At 39.4% G+C, this 18,857-nt stretch overlaps 1 protein-coding gene across 1 annotated transcript in view; it reads left to right on the forward strand.

Annotated features, from left to right (window-relative positions):
• CNTNAP2 (contactin associated protein 2) overlaps positions 1–18,857 on the forward strand; it is a 663,767-nt gene that overhangs the window by 513,861 nt on the left and 131,049 nt on the right. The window contains exon 14 of the mRNA XM_042886519.1: positions 12,658–12,814. Coding sequence (XP_042742453.1) covers positions 12,658–12,814 — 157 coding nt within the window. The remainder of the gene's footprint in view (positions 1–12,657; positions 12,815–18,857) is intronic.

Consider the following 18,857-nt stretch of genomic DNA (forward strand, 5'->3'; position numbering starts at 1 on the left):
TACAAAGTAGATTCATCATAGTCTTTCAACAAATTTGAACTGCCAGAGTGAGTTCACACCAATGCATCACCTTTTCCATCATTTGTCTGCAGTGTTTCTGATTTGATAGTTAAAGTCCTACTATATCATAGATCTGAGCAGTTTTAATGGATTATTTTATTAGTCTTGTGGCTAGATGTCACGGGTCGCCTTTAATCCTTGACAGGGAGCTAGGCCTTCTCCATCCTTTTCCCACAGGAAGCCAGTGGTGAAATGAGAAAAAGGAAATATTTGACTGAGATAAAGAGAAACTATTTTATTAAAAATGATGAAGGTACGTTATAAGGAATCAAGAGTAATAAATCAAACAAATTGGAAAGACAGATATCTCCTCATCAAGCTTGGGAAGGAGAAAAGGGAGGAAGTCCTAAATTCACTGCTTCTCTTCCTTCCCAAAAACCATGTGGGACATGTGGGAAGGACTGGAGAATGCTAGGAATTGTAGTTCCCAGTAGTACTGGGAAATGTTGTTACTTAGCAGCTGTCCCAATTCTGTCAGTTCATTGCATGATGTCATGATATGGAATAACTATGGAAAACCATGACACTAGGTTTTGGTATTGGGCTGCAAAAAAGCGCCTCTATGAGAATAGCTGAAAAACTGCTCTTTGTAGGGGAGGTGCTCCAGCCCTCTAATCATCTTTGTGGCCTCATCTGGACCCCCTCCAACAGCTCTCCATCTTTCTTGCACTGGGAGCCCCAGATCTGGACGCAGTACTGCAGATGGGGCCTCACAAAAACAGAGCAGAGGGGGACAATCACCTCCCTGTCCCTGCTGGACACCCCTCTTCTGATGCAGCCCAGGATACCATTTGCCTTCTGAGCTGCAAGAGCGCACTGCTGGCTCGTGTTAAGATTTTTATCCATCAGGACCCCCAGGTCCTTCTCTGCAGAACTGGTCTCAAGGACCTCTCCTTCCAGTCTGTATGGATGCCTGGGATTCCTCTGGCCTAAGTGCAAAACTCTGCACTTTGCTGTGCTCATTAGATTCACCTGGGCCCACCTTTCAAGCCTGTTGAGGTCCCACTGAATGGCATCCCTTCCTTCCACTGTGTCGACCACACCACTCAGCTTGGTGTCATCAGCAAATTGCTGAGGCTGCACTCGATTCCGTCATCGCTGTCATTGATGAAGATGTTACAGAGCACCGCTCCCAAGACAGAGCCCTGGGGGATGCCGTTACCGGCCTCCACCTGGACACAGAGCCATCAATGACCACCCTCTGCTTGCAGTCTTTCAACAAATTCCTTATCCATCGAGTGGCCTAACCATCAAATCCACATCCCTCCAATTTGGAGATAAGGATGTGGTGGGGGATCACATCAAAGGCCTTGCTCAAGTCCAGCTAAATGACATCAGTCTCCTTTCCTTTGTCCACCGATGCCGTCACTCCATCACAGAAGGCCACCAGATTGGTCAAGCATGACCTTCCCCTGGTGAAGCCGTGCTGGCTGTCTCAGATCACACGCTCATTCCTCATGTGATCAAGCATGTCATCCAGAAGGATCTGCTGCATGATCTTCCCAGGCACAGAGGTCTATTTTCTTCTCTAGTCCTTTAGAGGAAAGAACACTGTGGTGGAATTCAAACAGCCACCAGTGGTGAAACCAATATAACTGCATACAAAATTGATGAGTTTAGCTCCCAACTCATTCACAATGACTGCTTCCTCATACGTTATCATAGAACAGCTCACAGATCAGAGTACATTCTGCTTCATACACAGCTCCAAACATCTCAAGTAGAGTGTATGATTCAAAGCTGAAGAGTATTAGGAAAAACTGAAACATTCTGAATTGTGTCACAAACTGCTCTTTACTAACTCATTCAGTCCTTGAATATGTTTCTCTTTCTGAAATAAATATGTCCAGTACAAAAACAGATTTCCCTGTTAATAGTTTGTTCAGATAGCAGTCTGTTCTATTGGTCCATCAGTTAAGCAGACTCACAGCCACTGGTTTTATTAGGTCAGACTGCATAGTACTTCTACTCTTCCAGAGACTGGCAGAGTTTAAAACATGAAGAAGAGACAGCATCTGGGGCATGACACATGATCTGAGGCTGATAAGACACAAATGACCACAGTAAGATTTTTTTAAAATGTACATTTGTTATAGAAAATGTAGTCAATTTTAAAAGTTGCTCATTAACAGAAATGCTAGCTTGCAGATCTTGCTGGACCTCACTCGCTAAGTATAGAACTAAGTGTTTCATTCTGGCCATCAGTATCTTTTTCCAGTTTCTCTGGAAAGAGATCAGTATCTAAAAGCTAGCAGTGAATTGTGTAATCAGTGCAAAAATACTAAAACTGTCAAATTGCATTATTGCTTGTTATAAAATTAGATATTTTGTAGCCTATTTGGAGTAAACAACAGTTTTTTGGAAACAACTGCACCTAATTCAAAGATCACTATATGTGACTTAGAAAAGAAACATCGAGGTTTTGTATTATCTAGCATAAATTAAGTATGTCTAAATGTATTTCAAGTAGTATCAAGGCAAAATAGTTTAGAAGTGAGGAGTAAATGTCTTTATTTGTATTGCATAAATATCTGAAAAAGCACCATTGCTGTGTATGTTGGAAAAGCTTCTAAAAATAATCTGTATAGCTCCTCTCAGACTTTCAGTGCAGACAGAACATTAAAAACTAAAAATCGATGTGTCTGCTCTTGAGCATCTGTTATCAGAGCTAATACAATTTAACATACAAGGGCTGCTCTGAAAGTAATGTCTCCTATTTTATTATGTTATCCCACAACACAGAGGTGGGTGTTTGTGATGTGGCAGTAGAGGCTGAATCTTCTCGCCAGTACCTCATCACATTTTGTTGCTGTGTGACAGATGGCAGCAGAGGGGCAGTCTGACAAAATGGCTTCTGACATAGAAGTGCATATGAAGAAAAAATGGACAATTTAATTCCTCCAAGAAGAAAAAATTGCACCCACTGACATTCATTGATGCTTCTGAATGTTTATGGAGACCAAACAGTGGATGTGCACACAGTGAGGCTGTGGCTGATGTATTTCTGCAATGGTGACAGCAACAGTGTGTCGCCTTTGCTGGTGCAGATTTTTATGTGTGAGGCACTCAGGCTCTTGTTCATCATTGGTGAAAATGCATAGCTAATGGTGGCAGCTATGCTGAAAAATAGTGTTCTATCAAATGGTGACATTGTGCTCTTCGTCTTTGTTGGAGTTTCATGGAAATAAACAGGACTCATTACAGTGCAATGTACACGTCAAGGACTGTGGTTTACAGTGGGCACTCAGCTATTTCACAGATAGTACCAGAATAGCCATTATGCTGAAGACTGGTTATCACTCAGAGGAAGCTTTACATGTTGGAGTTTAACAATTTGATTTGGAACTATTAAACATGAGAAAGATACTTAAAAGCTGGAGCAAGTCCAATAGGAAAGGATGCTGGAGTGGATAATGTCAAAGTAGCAGAAAAAGCTGAATATGTTCAGGCTGAAGAAGAGACAGCTAGAGGAAATATCTAATTGCTGTCTTCTATTTCATAAGTTGTGGCTTTAGAGTGTGAAGAAATTAACAGTGAATGTCTAGGGCACAATGAGCATAAATTACAACAAATAATTATAATAAATTACAGCAGAGGAAATTCCAGCTTGTCAAAAGAAAAAAACAAAATTTCACTGAGCAAATGTAACCACTGTAACAAGTTGCTCAGAAAGGTTGTGGAATCTGTCTGTGGAGATTTTCAAGCTGTTGAGTATTCTGATCTTAATTTGATGTTAGTACTGTTTGGAGAAGCTGTTTGGAATGATCTCCAAACATCCCTTTAATTCTAAATCACTCTGTATTTCTATGGGAGTAATGGAGGAAGCAAATTCTCACTAGGAATTGATGGACAGATGCAAGCAAAGCATGCTAAGAACAGAGCTTGACAATGGCACATGTCATTGCTGGAGAGTTTATATCCACTGACCAGTCATAAAATAATAGCAGTTAAACATAAGAAGAGATCTATAAGATTCAGAACTCATTTAATGACACAAAAAATGACAGCCCTAAAATACACTTCTAAAAGCAAACAGAAATCTAATGCTGTTTGCAGAGAAACAATGTATTCACCTCATAAATTACATAGCAAGTACAAGTGGAAAATCAGTCACGTTGTGCACTAAAGCTTCCAAGTAGTGTTCGAGAGTAGCCACTATCTTTTATTTGCAAAGTAGACTATAAAGCCAGAAGGGATTTTTACAGTCATTTAGTCTGTCCTCCTGTTCTCCTAGAAAGTCTGTCATTTTCTATTTACATAGATCACGTGTATTAGAAAAGATCTCATTTTTAACTATATAAACGTGTAGTGGTAAAAAAATCCAAGATATTTCTAGTTGAATTATGCCAAAGGTTAAAGAAATTAACTGAACTTTATTTCTAGATTCAAGTTTCCTGGTTTCATCTTTACTGGCAGGATGATTTTGTATTTAGCTAACTGCAGTGAGAAACTTTGTAATAGCTTTCGAAATTTCTGTTTTTCCACTAGATATTTAGAGTGAAATCAAGTTTGCTTTTTACCATTTTATCCCAGGGCTTTCAGCTCTACTAACAATTGTCAGAACTGACAGTGCCCTGGGCCTTGTGGAGCCTAGACACTGTGGGATAGCCCTCAGATTGTAACTACAATGCAGCAGGACGTTTGCAAAATTCCTGTGATGCACAAGTTGAGGAAAGTTCTATAAGATAAACTAGGGGTTCAGGCCTACTTATTCAAAAAACTGCTTTTTCAATCCATCACTGAAATGAGATTCAGATCCCTCCGTTTGTCAACATTCATTTTGGCAAGAATCTATGGACATGCTCTTTCAATGGCAGTCACCTAACAGACCATGTAAATAAAACATACATTATACAGTGTCTTTTCTATGTTTGTTGTAGTCTGTTTTGTTGAGGGTGTATACAAAAATACTTTGAAATGCCATTTGTTGATAGCTGTTTTCTTTAAACACGCTTAAAATAAATGCTTAGGAGGCAACAGTTTTCCTTGTGTGAACTGACCACATTTGTCATAGAAGATAAAGAAAAGCTGTAGAGGACTAAGTAAAAATGACAAAAAAAAAAGTACAGGAGTATGATAGAATTATGGATTTACTGCATAAAGTTATTGCCTGTACCTGAATCTGAACACTTGAGACACTTCTCTCAAAGCGCATTACTTTCATATATTGTTATCAGGGGTCCTTCAATTTATTTTCATTAATATTAATATTGAAGAAGGCATTTGCAAAGCAAGTCAGGGTGAGACCCAGAGACAACTGCCAGGCTCGTACAAAGAAAGCCTATCAAATCATCATGCAAGTCTATGGTGAAAAGTCAGGTTCAGCCAGGGTGCCAGTCCATTGGGCCTGAGTCCTAAGTCTGCAGCTGTACCATCAGGTGGAAACACACCTGAAAGCATCATCATTAAAGGAACTCTCAAGGAAACAAAAAAAGCTCTAAGTGAGCCTTCCTTGCAGAAATCTTTAGGGGAGACACTTTGCTGAGTCTTCCTCTGACTTTTTCTGGAGGAGCTCTGAAGTCAGCTGAGGTCGTAGCAATGGCTGTGAAGACAGGGAGATAAACTGCTGGTCCTGACAAAAGAAACCTGTTCAGGAGCATTTTTCTGTCACACTTTCTATTTTGGTCTCAAATAAGCCTTTCTTAACAGATGTCTTGGTTTTGGATCTCCAGTTTTATTGAAGAAAATTATTGCTGTTTGTGTTGTGTAGCTTCCTTTATTTCAATTTGAATATACTCAGTAGTCAGCCTGCTGTAAGCCTCAGTGCTGAGAATCATCACTGTGGCTGCCATGCATATAGCCAATATCTATTTATGTACAACACGTAATTTGGGGGAAAAAAAATGGGGAAATTGTTTTGGTTGTGATCTGATGTGTTCTGACATAGAAATATCACTGCTATTGCTCTTAATACTTCAGTGGAGACGAAATGAAGAAGTTTTTTCATTTGAAGTTCCTCGAGAGTCAGTGGAGAAAGAAAATGGACAGCAGTAGCAGATGCAGGTTTATTCTTACCTGGAGCAAGTTACGTGCTGTTTGATTCACCAGTTTTTTAATCTGCATTGTAGATACTGATAGTATAAGCAGTATCAGAAAGGAATTAGGCGAATTCATGGACTATAAACAGACACTGACAAGAGACATGCAAAAAAATACCCTCTGGCATCTTGAATCCAGTGTTTGGATGCTGGGGGAATGCACAGGTAATGAACCACAAGTATCTATATTCAGATCTATTGCCTCTCATTACCTCTACTAGGCACAGAATATGGGATGAGATGGACCGTGTTCTTAGCAAGGCTCCTGAAATTATTATCTGTTTCTATTCTTCTCAAGATAAAGTGGTAGAAATGAGAAAAATCTGAAGCAGGAAACCAAAGGAAGAGTCTTGGATAGTCAGCACTGTTTCTCCTTTGATTCCACAAGCTGAAAAGGGTGCAATTGATGGAGAAGAAAATAGCTTAGTCCCTCTCAGCAAAAGCAGTATGCTTCTACTCTTCCTCAGGTCACTGTGGGGGTCAGGCTGGACTTGTAGATCACTATTGCAAAAAGTGATATTTTCTAGTGAAGGAAGAATGATGAGACTGGGAAGAAATGCTGAAAAAAGAAACATTTAACTTCTCCAAGTTGTTTTCAAATTAGAAATCACATATTTCTGTGGATTGTGTTGTGTTCTGTGTTGTAAATGGAACTTCTGAATGCCATGGAGTATCTGTCCTCTTTACTCAGTTGCCTAATCTGAACTGCCTCGGTGTGGTTGCAATTGTTACTGGAACTGAAAATCTTTGAAACAATAGCTTTGAAGTACTGAAATTAATGCCTTTTTAATTAACCAATTGCATAAAAAAATAATAATCTCTGTCAATTTTATTAAACAGTCAAAGATAAATTGTGCAAGTAAAAGTCATACATGTTGAGAATGATCTGCTACGTTAGAAATAAAAGTATTATTGAATGTCAAGAGTTCTGCTAGTACTACATTAACCGTGTCTGGGTATATTTTTGTATAAAATGAAATGTTTCATATAAAGCTACATTTATGGAAAGGACTGAAAAAGGAATCTCCTTCTCATGATACTCAAAGACCTGTGACAAGGGAGTTATATTAGTTCTTTATTTTTTCTTGAACTTTCTCTAAAGGGGAACACTTTAAAAAAAAAAAAAAAAAAAAGTAATGATCAGGTTCTTTACCTATCTTGACTTAATAATTGCAGGACTCAGCTATCATTACACATAGATTGAAATAAAAGGACATTAATGTTAACCATTAGTCCAGTACTACAAAGCCATTGCAACTACTGATGACTACATTACATGTAAATCTAACAGGGTTTTTTTGGAAAGAATTCTGAATCACTAAAAATGAAAATTGAATCTGATATTCTGGCCAAAATTCTATGTCTATTTATGCAATTTAAATCAAATCAGCCATTTTTGCCCTTAGACGTCTATTCTTACAACACAGGTATTATCTTTGGCTTTAGGTTTGGGAAAGGAAATGAAAATGCATCTTGGTCATTACTTGGTATGCATCAAATTAAACATTTCTTTCAGCGGTCCTCAAAGGAGAGTTGTTTCATGTCCATGGAGCAGAGTTTTGCCAAGACTTTATTCAAACCTATTCAAACTTTATTCAAGAACTCCACGGTAGGCAGTGAGTTTCTCTCCTAGTCCTTCACATAATGCTGTTTCTCCACAAAGCCTGAATGGGGGAAAAAAAAATAATGTCAGGCAACAGCAACAAGAAAGCTCTGTCACAACTTAAAACTTGTTACTACATTAAGCAAAGGTAATTTCAATAATATAAAAAATAGCTTCTGGTATTCTTGTGATCACAATACGCTTGGCAACTTTCATGTGTAACTTTTTTCTCCAATGTTTTTCCTCCATTGAATTTTCCTTCCTTGAATTTATATGCTTTTATTTCAATAAGACCAGTAGTATTGATATTGTAGCCAAATAATTGTGAGTGATTAAATAATCTGGTGTTTAGAATGATATCCATTAGTTGTCAGTCTTCATGTTATGGTATATCATAGCCCTTTCCAACAGCTTTCAAAATGGATAAAGAACGTAAAGCCCACATTCTCAGAAAGAAACTGTAGAGGTATAAACAGTACAAAATGGGAGAAGTAAAATGTGGTCGTACATGCTTATTTTTTACCCGTGTGGTACATCCTTTTCCTTTCCAGTCTTTCCTTTCTATTGTTCTTTCAATCTGTCCGTTACGAAGTTTTACTATTTGTTACAGTTTGTCATATTGGCATCTGCAATACATCTGCATAGCATTCCTGATTGTGAGCCAGATCCCTACATAATGAACACTGAAAAAAATAGATATTAAAAAATATGCCCATCTAAGCTGTCACACAGTTTGGATATAAAACTGTATCTCGTTTACAATATAGTGAATTAGAACAAGGCCTATTTTATCTGTCATTCTGGTCTGTAACACTCAGTACTATAGTCTGTAATCTTGCTATCACTTCTATCCAGTTTACCTGTTTCTACCTCTAAATAATATAATTTCATTTTCGTGTTTTAACTGGAAGTTTCACTTCTGGATGAAGAGCTTACTGATTGAATAATGTAGTCCTTTGCTTGATAACAAGGATGTGAAAAGAATTTTAAATGGAGAAACTTTAGCATTTCCATGATAGTATAGAAATTAACTTCAAGAATGAGAAGAAAAAAAAAAAAAAAAAAAAAAAAAATGAAAACAATAGCAACAACAAAAACAGGAGCTTTGAATATCAGTGATGCTGTGCTTGAGCCCTAGATCAGTGAAAGCAATTTTGTGTATTGGTTTTGGTATCAAGGGGCTGCAGCGGTGGCCCCTGTGAGCAGAGCTCAGAAGCTGTCCCATGTCAGACCAGTGCCAGCTCCAGCTGTTCTAAAAGGGACCTATCGTTGGCCAGAGTTGAGCCATCAGCAATAGTTGTTGTGCCTCTGTGAGAGCAGGAAAGAAAAGTTGTTGCACAACAGTGGCTGGGAGAAAAGAATAATATATGTGAGAGAAATAGTCCTGTAGTCACCAAGGTCAGTACAGAAAGAGCAGAAGGTGTTCCAGGTGATACAGAGTAGAAGTTCCCTACAGGCTGTGGAGGGGCCCGTGGTGGAGCTGGCAGTCCACCTGCAGTGCATGGACACTATACAGAACAGATTTCCATGTACAGTCCATGGAGGTGCCCAGAGTGCAGCTGGTAGATGTGGCCCAAAACAGGCTGCAGCCCATGGGGAGTCCTTGGAGATGCAGGACCCAGGCTGGAGCTGCAGCCTGTGAAGAGGAGCCTGTGGTAGAGTAGATGGCCTGGGAGAGCTGCTGTCCATGGAGACCATCACTGGAGAAATCTACTCTTGAAGGATGACCCCTTGGAGAGCTGCAGCCTATGGAAAGCCCATTCAGGATCAGTTTAGGAAGGACGGCATCCTGTGGGAGGGACCCCATGCTGGAGTTGGATCAGAGGATAACCATGAAGGAGTGGCAGAGATTAAGTGCTAGGGACTGACCTCAGGCACCATTCCACTGTGCCACTCAGGGAAAGATAGAAAAAGTTGGTTCTTTCTGTTCGAGTCTGCTATCAACAGGCAATAAATAACGTTAATCTCCATCTACAGAATCTGTTTAACCCATGATGGTAACTGCTTCCTGTTCTTATCTCAACCCATGAACCTTTTTTTTATTCAGATTTATTCCCTGTCATTTTGAGAAGGGAGAACAGCATGTTGGATCTTATCTACCCATAGAATCATAGAATGGCTTGGGTTGTAAGGGACCTCAAGGACCTTCCAGACCAAGCGCACACTGCTGACTCATGTTAAGATTTTCATCAACAAGAACTTCTAAATCCTTTTCAGGACTCTTAAGGAGTTCAGAATCTTAAGGAGTTCTTCTTCCAGTTTGTAAACATATCTGGGATTATCTCAACCTGAGTGAAAAACCCTTTGCTTTGCTTTGTTAAACTTTATTAGGTTCACAAGGGCCCACCTTTTGAGTTTATCAAGGTTCCTCTGAATGTCATCCCTTCCTTCTGCTGTATCAACCACACTGCTCAGCTTGGTGTCATCAACAAACTTTCTGAAGATGTACACAATACCATTGTCTATGTCATTGATAAAGATGCTAAAGAGTACTAGATCTAAGACAGAACCATAGGGGACACCACTCATCTCTTCCACTTGGACATAGAGCCATAGGCCACAATCATCTGGCTGCGACCTTGAAACCAATTCCTTATCCACCCAATAGTTCACCCTTCAAATCCATATCTCTCCAATTTAGAGATTAGGATGTGGTGGGGAACTGCTTCAAAGGCCTTGCAGAAATCCAGGTAGATGACATCGGTTACCTTCCGTTTGACCGATGCTGTCACTCCATTATATAAGGCCACCAGATTGGTCAGAGATGAACTTCCCTTGATGAGCCACGCTGGCCATCTCAGATCACCCTCTTATCTCTCAAGTGCCTTAACACGTTTTCCAGGAGGATCTGTTCCATGATCTTCCCAGGCACAGAGGTCCAATCACATTGGACAGTTCACTTAGGGCCCTGGAACGGATACCATCTGGCCCCATGGACTTGTATACATTCTGTCTCATGAGCTGGTCTTCGACTTGCTCCACTTTTACAGTGGGGAGAAGTTTGCTCCCCCAGTTCCCACCTAGAGCTTTGGGTTCAGGGATGTGAGAATCCTGGCTTCTAGTGAAGACTGAAACAAAGCATTTATTGAGTACCTCAGCCTTTTCTGTATCTGTTGTAACGATTCTCTTTTCTCATTTAGCAGGGGAGATACACACTCTTTGGCCTGTCTCTTCTGATCTATGTAGGTGACATGTCCTTGCTTTCACTGCCTGTACTTGTCCTTCTTTTCCCTCAGTTTGTCCAGCAGCACCTTGAAAAGCCATTCTAGTTTCGTGTCTCCCCTTCCTGTTTTCTTATTCTGAGGGAATAAGAATATCTCTAAGAATACCCATCAGGAAGCTACCACATTCCATTATTAGCTGTTGGAAAGACATTTATTGTTACATAATTTGTATTAAGCAATCTTTTGAAGGACAGGACAGCATATTTTCATGTATGATAGATCATATTGCAACGTGAAAATGCTGTTGCATCATTTACATGCCATGTTCTTTTAGCTCAGAACAATTAGTTCCACGATAGTCAACTCACAGAAACCAAAATGGCCAATTTAAATCCCAGATTCTATTACCATACCCTTTGCATTAGTGGTAGACTGAATGGTCGTACTGTGTGGCATATTAACAACAAATAAAAACCTTCAGCAATCATGAATTTTTGTCATTACTGTATTTTCAAAGGTCGTATTTTATATGATCTCTAACAATCAAAATCACTTAACAAAGTACATGTTTTAGAGATTTTTAGGGTTCTTTTCATTTGTTCTTATCTACTTAACACATCTGATCATATTTGTTTACTCTCTCCATCTCTGGAATTTTCTTTAAAGGTTTGTCTGAATCTCCACACACGTCTGGAATAAGTAAATCTGTGGTCTAGATGATCAAATTTAATTATAAGGTTCTAAGTGAATTTCAGGCTAATGGCTTCATTTGATTTAATGAGAAATAGGTTGCACAGCAGTACAGGTAGGGGGAAAAATATTGTAAAGAGAAAAGATTATAGGTTGATTTCCATCATATTTTCTAAATGTCAGAAAGCACCAAGTTAACTGTATTGCAATTGATTGAGTTACTCTCTTGAGTTTGAAGCTAAGCTCATGTATTCTTATACGCTGAACTGGAGGCATAAAGAGTGACTTCTAAATAAGGATGGGATTTATTTACTTTTTTAAATTACATCTAAGAGTCTTGATTTGTCTAAAAACATTAGAAATCGACTTAGAGATGTATATAAAAATGTGAAGTTACAGACTCAATGCCAAGAAATACTGAAGGCCTGATTACCATTGCTCTAGTATTGAATCAAAACTTTTACATGGATTCTTTAAAAATGGCTAAGATGCTTAGGGATTTTCTGGTTTCCTTTGGGCCAGATGGAGAGACCACGATGAGCGTGCTTGTTTTCAAGTGAAAACAGATGAATTTCCAAATGAAAGCTGTTTTGTATATGTGTAAAAAGAATGTATCAAGCAATTTGCATAAATATTAAATAATCCATAGCTAAATATATGAATTTGAAATTAATTGAAGATAATTATGGAACCTACCCACATGCTTCGACTATATAAACTGAGAACAAAGAACATACAAGATAGAATCATAGAATCACTCAGGTTGGAAAAGACCTTAAATATCATCGAGTCCAACCATGACCTAGCCATACTTCTCTAACAGCCCTCTGCTAAATCATGTCTCTGAGCACCACACAAACATTTAATTCTTCTCAGTCATTATAAATCATGTGAATACATAAAAGAAAATATGCTCTGTTTACCTAGCAAGGTCCTTTGAACTGTTCATTGATAACTGAGTGCATTTGTTTGCACAAAATGCAAGGTGGCAGTCCAGTGATGTGTTGCGAATGTCAGCATATTAAATATCTGAGCCCAGTTACTGTATAATGGAGATCTATTTCTGTGATGTACCATAACCTTTCATTTTCATTCCTTTCAGAAGGGAATCCGTATACGTGGTGGGTTGGAAAAGCCAATGAGAAGCATTACTATTGGGGTGGATCAGGACCTGGTATTCAGAAATGTGCCTGTGGAATTGAACGCAACTGTACTGATCCCAAGTACTACTGCAACTGTGATGCTGATTATAAACAATGGTAAGGATGACCAGAATCTCCTAACTTTTGCAACTACTGCAATTATTCTGAATGTCTTTTATTAAAATCTTTCCTTCCCTACTATAGAATGCAGGAAAAATAGTATGTTTCTGAATTCTCTTACTCAAAGCATCTGCCCATATTTTCATTTTCATTTTACTCACAGTACTTGTGACTGTCAAATGTAAGGAATGTGTTTAGGTTTTCAAGTGCATTTAACTATAGAGAAGGTAGCTAAAGTTGAGAAGTCAAGTCCTAATAGGAAAGACTATCATTTTCATTGCCCGTGCAACTTTGCCTACATGATGTTCAATTGTATTACAATATAGTATTTAATTTTGCCTCTGCAACTTCATTTTTTTCTAGCATTTCTCACTTATGGAGTAGTAATGCTGCACTTGCCTGAATAATGTGAGAGACATGAGTTCAAGTCACTCACCCAGTGACTCTAACCCTCTTTATCCATTTTTCATCAAAAAAAAAAACCAAGAACAAGGCTTTTTATTTCAGAAGACGCTTCTGCACTCTGCATGAGATAGCTAAATATTTTTTCATCTGATGATTGAGAGTACGTACTTATAATATAGATGGTATTTTTTAAATGGTATGTGATGTTCAGTGACTGACTAGACTCATGCTTCTATGAGCACTTTTCTCATTAATAGCAGCTTAAAGTCATAGAAAAATAGAATAGTAGAATGGCTTGGATTGGAAAGAACTTTAAAGATCATTCATTCAGTTCCAAACCCTCTGCCATGGGTAGGGGCATCTTCTAAAAGACCAGATCTCTCAAAGCCCCGTCCAGTCTGGCTTTCAACCTCCCAGGGATGGATCATCCACAACTTCTCTGGCCAAAATTTCTAGTATCTAATTACCTTCATAGTAAAAAAATTCTTCCTTATCATAGAATCATAGAATCATTAAGATTAAAAAAGACCACAAAAATCACCCAGTCCAACTGTCACTCCACATGTCCACTAAACTATGACTCTAAGTGCCACACCTGTCCTTTACTTGCAAACCTTTAGGGACAGGGATTTCATCACCTCACTGGGCAACTTATTCTAATGACTCACCACTCTTTCTGAGAAGAAAGTTCTCCAGTTGTCTAACCTGAACTTTACGCGGCACAACTTAAGGCCATTATTACTAGTTAACTGGGAAAAGAGGGCAATGCCCTCCTCACTCTATCCTCCTTTCAGATGATTGTAGAGAGTGATAAGGTCTTCACTGAGCCTCATCTTCTCCAGTCTAAACAATCCAAGTTCCCTCAGCTTTTCCAGATTTGTGTTCCATACTTATCATCAGGTTTGTTGCCTTTCTTTGGGCATGCTTGAGGTCATAAATATCTTTCTTGTAGGGGCTCAAAACTGAATACAGTACTCAAGGTAGAGCCTAATTCTATCTAATTTAACTCTACCTTGTGACTGGGACCTCCATCAGTACTCCAGGTGGAATCTCATGAATGTAAAGTAGAGAAGGAGGATCATTTCTCTTGATCTGCCAGGCATACTTGTTTTTATGGAGCCCAGGGTGTGATTAACTTTTTTGTTCAATGGTACATTTTCAGCTCATGTCCAGTTTTTAATCTGCCTCTGCAGGGCTACTCTCAATCCATTCATTGCCTAGTTTGTATGGATGCTGCCCTGACCCAAGTGTATGACCTTGTATTTGTCCTGTTGAAATTCATGAGATTCACACAGGCCCAACTTTCAAGCTTGTCAAGATCCCTCTAGAGAGCAACCCTTCTTTCTAAAGCGTGGGCATCCAACTATTTGGCTTGCCTGAGCTAAGTGGAGAAGAATTGTCTTAGGCTAATGTTTTGGTTATTACTGAGTGATGAGTGCACGCCTGGGGCCAGGATGGGCCACTAGCTGGGGAGCAGCCACCATGATTGCACAGCAGCAGGGGTCGAGGCGCATTACTAGCTGTACAGGGCTCCATACTGTGGATTGGGTATGCCTGTTGTAGAGTACCAACTGTACCACTCAGCTTGGTGTCCTCCACAAATGTACTTGAGGGTGCACTCACTGTCAGTGTTAGTGAAGATACTAAACAGTACTAGTACCTGTACAGACACCTTAGGTACCCCACTCATAAGTGGCCTTCACTTGGACATCGAGCCGCTTGGACATTGAGTGACTGTGACATTTTAAATCCTTACGCACTGATTAGTCCATCCATCATCTCCATGCCTTTCCAATTCAGACACAAAGATTTTTTGTGGAGCCTTATCAAAACCTTTGCACAAGTTCTCGTAAATTATATCAGTCGTTCTTCCCTTGTCCATATGTGCTATCTCTATATAAAGGAAGGCCAACAAGTTAGTCAGGCTTGATTTGCCCTTTATCAAGCCACATTAACTGCCTCCAATCACCTCCCTGTATTCCATATGGCTTAACATGATTACCACACTCTGACTTGGTGCAGAGATATGACTGACTGGTGTGTATTTTCACAGGTTCTCCTTGCTACCTTTTTAGAAATGAACAATGTGTTTCCCCTTTTCCTGTAACTGGGGACTTATGCTAACTGCCACAACTATTCAAAATCCAGAAAATACAACAAGGAAATTTTGTCATTACAGAATAAATTGAAGTATACTTTTAATATGAGACAGTCCAGGTATTGAAGCATGAAAGTAAATTCCAATTATGAATAATCTTTTACTGAAAAAGTATTGTATTCATCCTGTACTGAATTATGCTACAGTCATCCAGAAAAAAAAAACAAAAACAGTGATAGATACAGAGGACAAATGAAAAACCTTTAAGCAATCTGCAATGTTTGTTTTGTCTAAAAACTTTAACTAAACTTAGTGCCTGATTTGATTTATTTTTTTAATCTATGTGTGAGTTATTTTTTATAAGATCAGGATTGGTTATGTCCATTTTGAACTCAATTATGATACAGTATTTCTCAGGTTGCTAATTTATAACTTAGTCTTGCTATATCTGGATTCTGGACAAGATTGTGTTAATGTTTTTAAAAGCTCACTATCAACTTTACACTCTCTCTGAATTATGAAAAGAGAGAATTCTGGAAGTGGCATTGATAGTTAGAGTGTGCCTTATATGTTGATTATTGGTCCTTGCTAATAGGGAGTAAATAGGTAAGTAGGACAGATAGTAGATATTGTCAAGGAATTCAAGTGTATGCATATTTGTAATCTGCATCTAAAATATTAGGTCAGACTCATATTGTTGTTTCATTGTTAATATTAAGTAATTTTTCCATGGTAAAGTTTTATGGATAGAGGGCCAGGAGGGAAACTACAGGTGGGAAGAGCTTTACCCAGAACAATCCCACTGATGTGAACTTTATCCACTATTTGTGCCCAATATGAGATTAATCCAGAGAAAAGTGAATCAAATAAAATTTAAAATAGTAGTTTTACTTGCCTACAAAGATCATTTGTTAAGAGTGTGGCCACCATTCAAGTGAGAGAACAAATACTTCTGAGGTTGCTACTAGCAACAAGAAATTCCATGGTTATTTGTTAAACCAAATCTTTAATTTACACATGACTTTCTGTGGAGTTTTGTAAAAAAAAAATAAGCAACAATGTCCAGGTAGACAAACTGTATCAACTGAACAGTAAATGTAAACATCTACAAAGCATTTTGGTTCCTACTCCTTTGATCCTAAAGACAGTTGTAATACCCAGATTTTCCAAGGTTTCTATTCTACAGGCTAATTTTTCTTATGTAGCCCTGACCTGAGAAGACACGATGTGATCTTCTGGGTGTATTTACTGGGAAAATGTTTTCAATTAGAACTTCGTCATGAGGATACAGTTTAGATTTCTCACTAGGGCATGTGAGAAACATGCTCAAGGTCAAAAATTTCTAATCAGTAAAGGTCTCTGTGAAGAGCAGTTTATTTATCGTTGCAGTAATGGGCGCACACCCCCTACTCACAAGGGAGAAATTGCTCAACTAGTCAGTGAGATCCATTCTGTTACATACCCTGGGTCCAATGGAGGTAAAGCCTCTCCTGGCACTCATTGGGTGAGAGTCTCAGGCTCACAATCTTCTGAAGCTGTTGCAACACTACACTTCCATACAATGTCTGTTACCAACCCATTGTCTTTGGGTATGTTCTGTACTTTTTACGGCAATAGGAGGACAATATTTTCAACAATTAGCACACTAGTTCTGTCATGTATCAGACTCCTCCCTACCCCTACCATACCTAGTGCTTGTGCCAATTCTACCTAGGTCAGAACACCCCAGTCTCAACTTTACTCTGTTCAGCAGCTTTCTTTGTGAAAGGCGAGTTATCCTATGATACATACAGAAATACTGCAAATTTCCACTGCAAAAACACAATCTACCTCTCACAGGCACAGACTGCTTTGCTGACTATTGATGTGCATGATAATGTTTCAAGAAATATTTAGTGGCCCTAAAAGATGATTAAAGTAATTAATGGAGAACTTGAAGATAATGGTCATAGAATGGCCTGGGCTGAAATGGACCACAGTCATCAACTAGTTTCAACCCCCTGGTATGTGCAGGGTTGCCAACCACCAGACTGAGCTGCCACATCCAGCCTGGCCTTGAATGCCTCCAGGGGTGGGGCCTCCACAGCCTCCTTGGGCAACCTGTTCCAGTGCCTCACCACCCTCTGGGTGAAAAACTTCCTCCCTAATATCCAAACTAAACCTCCCCTGTCTCAGTTTAAAACCATTCCCCTTGTCCTGTCACCATCCACCCTCACACACAGCCATTCCCCCTCCTGTTCATACGCTCCCTTCAAATACTGGAAGGCCACAATGACGTCTCCCCGCAGCCTTCTCTTCTCCAAGCTGAACAAGCCCAGTTCCCTCAACCTTTTCTCATAGGGTGCTCCAGCCCTCTGATCATCTTAGTGCCCTCCTCTGGACCTGCTCCAGATCGCCTAAGAACAAGACATAATATTTGAGTGGTAGAAGGAGCTGAGATTCTCCCAATTATGAAGACCAGAAAGGCTGTCCCATGGGCACTCCGATCAGGACCCATACGGGTGTCCCAGGAACAAGTGTTTAATGATTTCATACAGGCTGGCCTTTGCCAAGATCAATTGCCAGCCTAATCGTATTTCACTTCAATTGTGGAAACAACTATGAGATGATAAGAAATTTCAAAATGTTCCCAAAAAATCAGGAGTATGAATAATTCGACAAGTGTTAACAAGAACTTAGAGAACTTCATAGTCCCTAGTAAAAGAGAAAAATGCCTCCTCAGGTGTCTTGAGCTACAATGCCTGAGCCACCTGAGGATAAAGATCTGTCCATAGGGCAGTTTATGGCACGACAGGGGATGTTATTTCCCCTGTATTTCCTCCAGTCTGGAGGCCCTATGTTGAACTAACAATTTTTTGGTCCTGGAAAAAATGTATAAGTTATGGCATTGGTCGACACAGGCACGGAAACTTCAATTGTCAACAGTGATCCAAATAAATTTCAAAGAGAAAGAGCAATGATTAGTGCTTTTGGGGGACAAACCATTCCTGTCACCCAAACATGTTTGAAATTGGGGGTTGGGCATCTCCCACTCCAGGAGTATAAAATATCTATTGCCTCAGTCCCAGAGCACATGTTGGGCATAGACATTTTATGAGGTCTGGGTTCTCCAGACAACCATAGGAGAGTTCAGACTCCACAGAGGTGTTTTAGTGTCTGGGTGACTGAGGCAATATTGAGCAGCCATGTGAAGCATGAGCCTATTAGCCTGCTAGAACTGTGCTGGATTACTAATTTGAGACAGTAGAGACTCCTGGGGGTTTAAGATGAAATATTAAGGATGGTGCAGGAATTAGAAAAAGTTGCGATTATAAGACCTGCACACAGCCCATATAATTCCCCCATACGGCCAGTGTGAGAATCAAATGTCACTTGGAGAATGACAGTAGATTATAGAGAATTAATTAAGGACATGCTGTCTGTTCAGGCAGCCATACCCCATATTGCCTCCTTAATGGACATACTGAGTAGGGAAATAAAAACCTATCACTGTGTCCTAGACCTGGCAAATGCATTCTTCAGTGTTCCAATTGCTGA

This window comes from Lagopus leucura, unplaced genomic scaffold (assembly GCF_019238085.1).
Source record: "Lagopus leucura isolate 7727_CA_CO unplaced genomic scaffold, USGS_WTPT01 Super-Scaffold_100058, whole genome shotgun sequence".
Taxonomy (NCBI): Eukaryota; Metazoa; Chordata; class Aves; order Galliformes; family Phasianidae; genus Lagopus; species Lagopus leucura.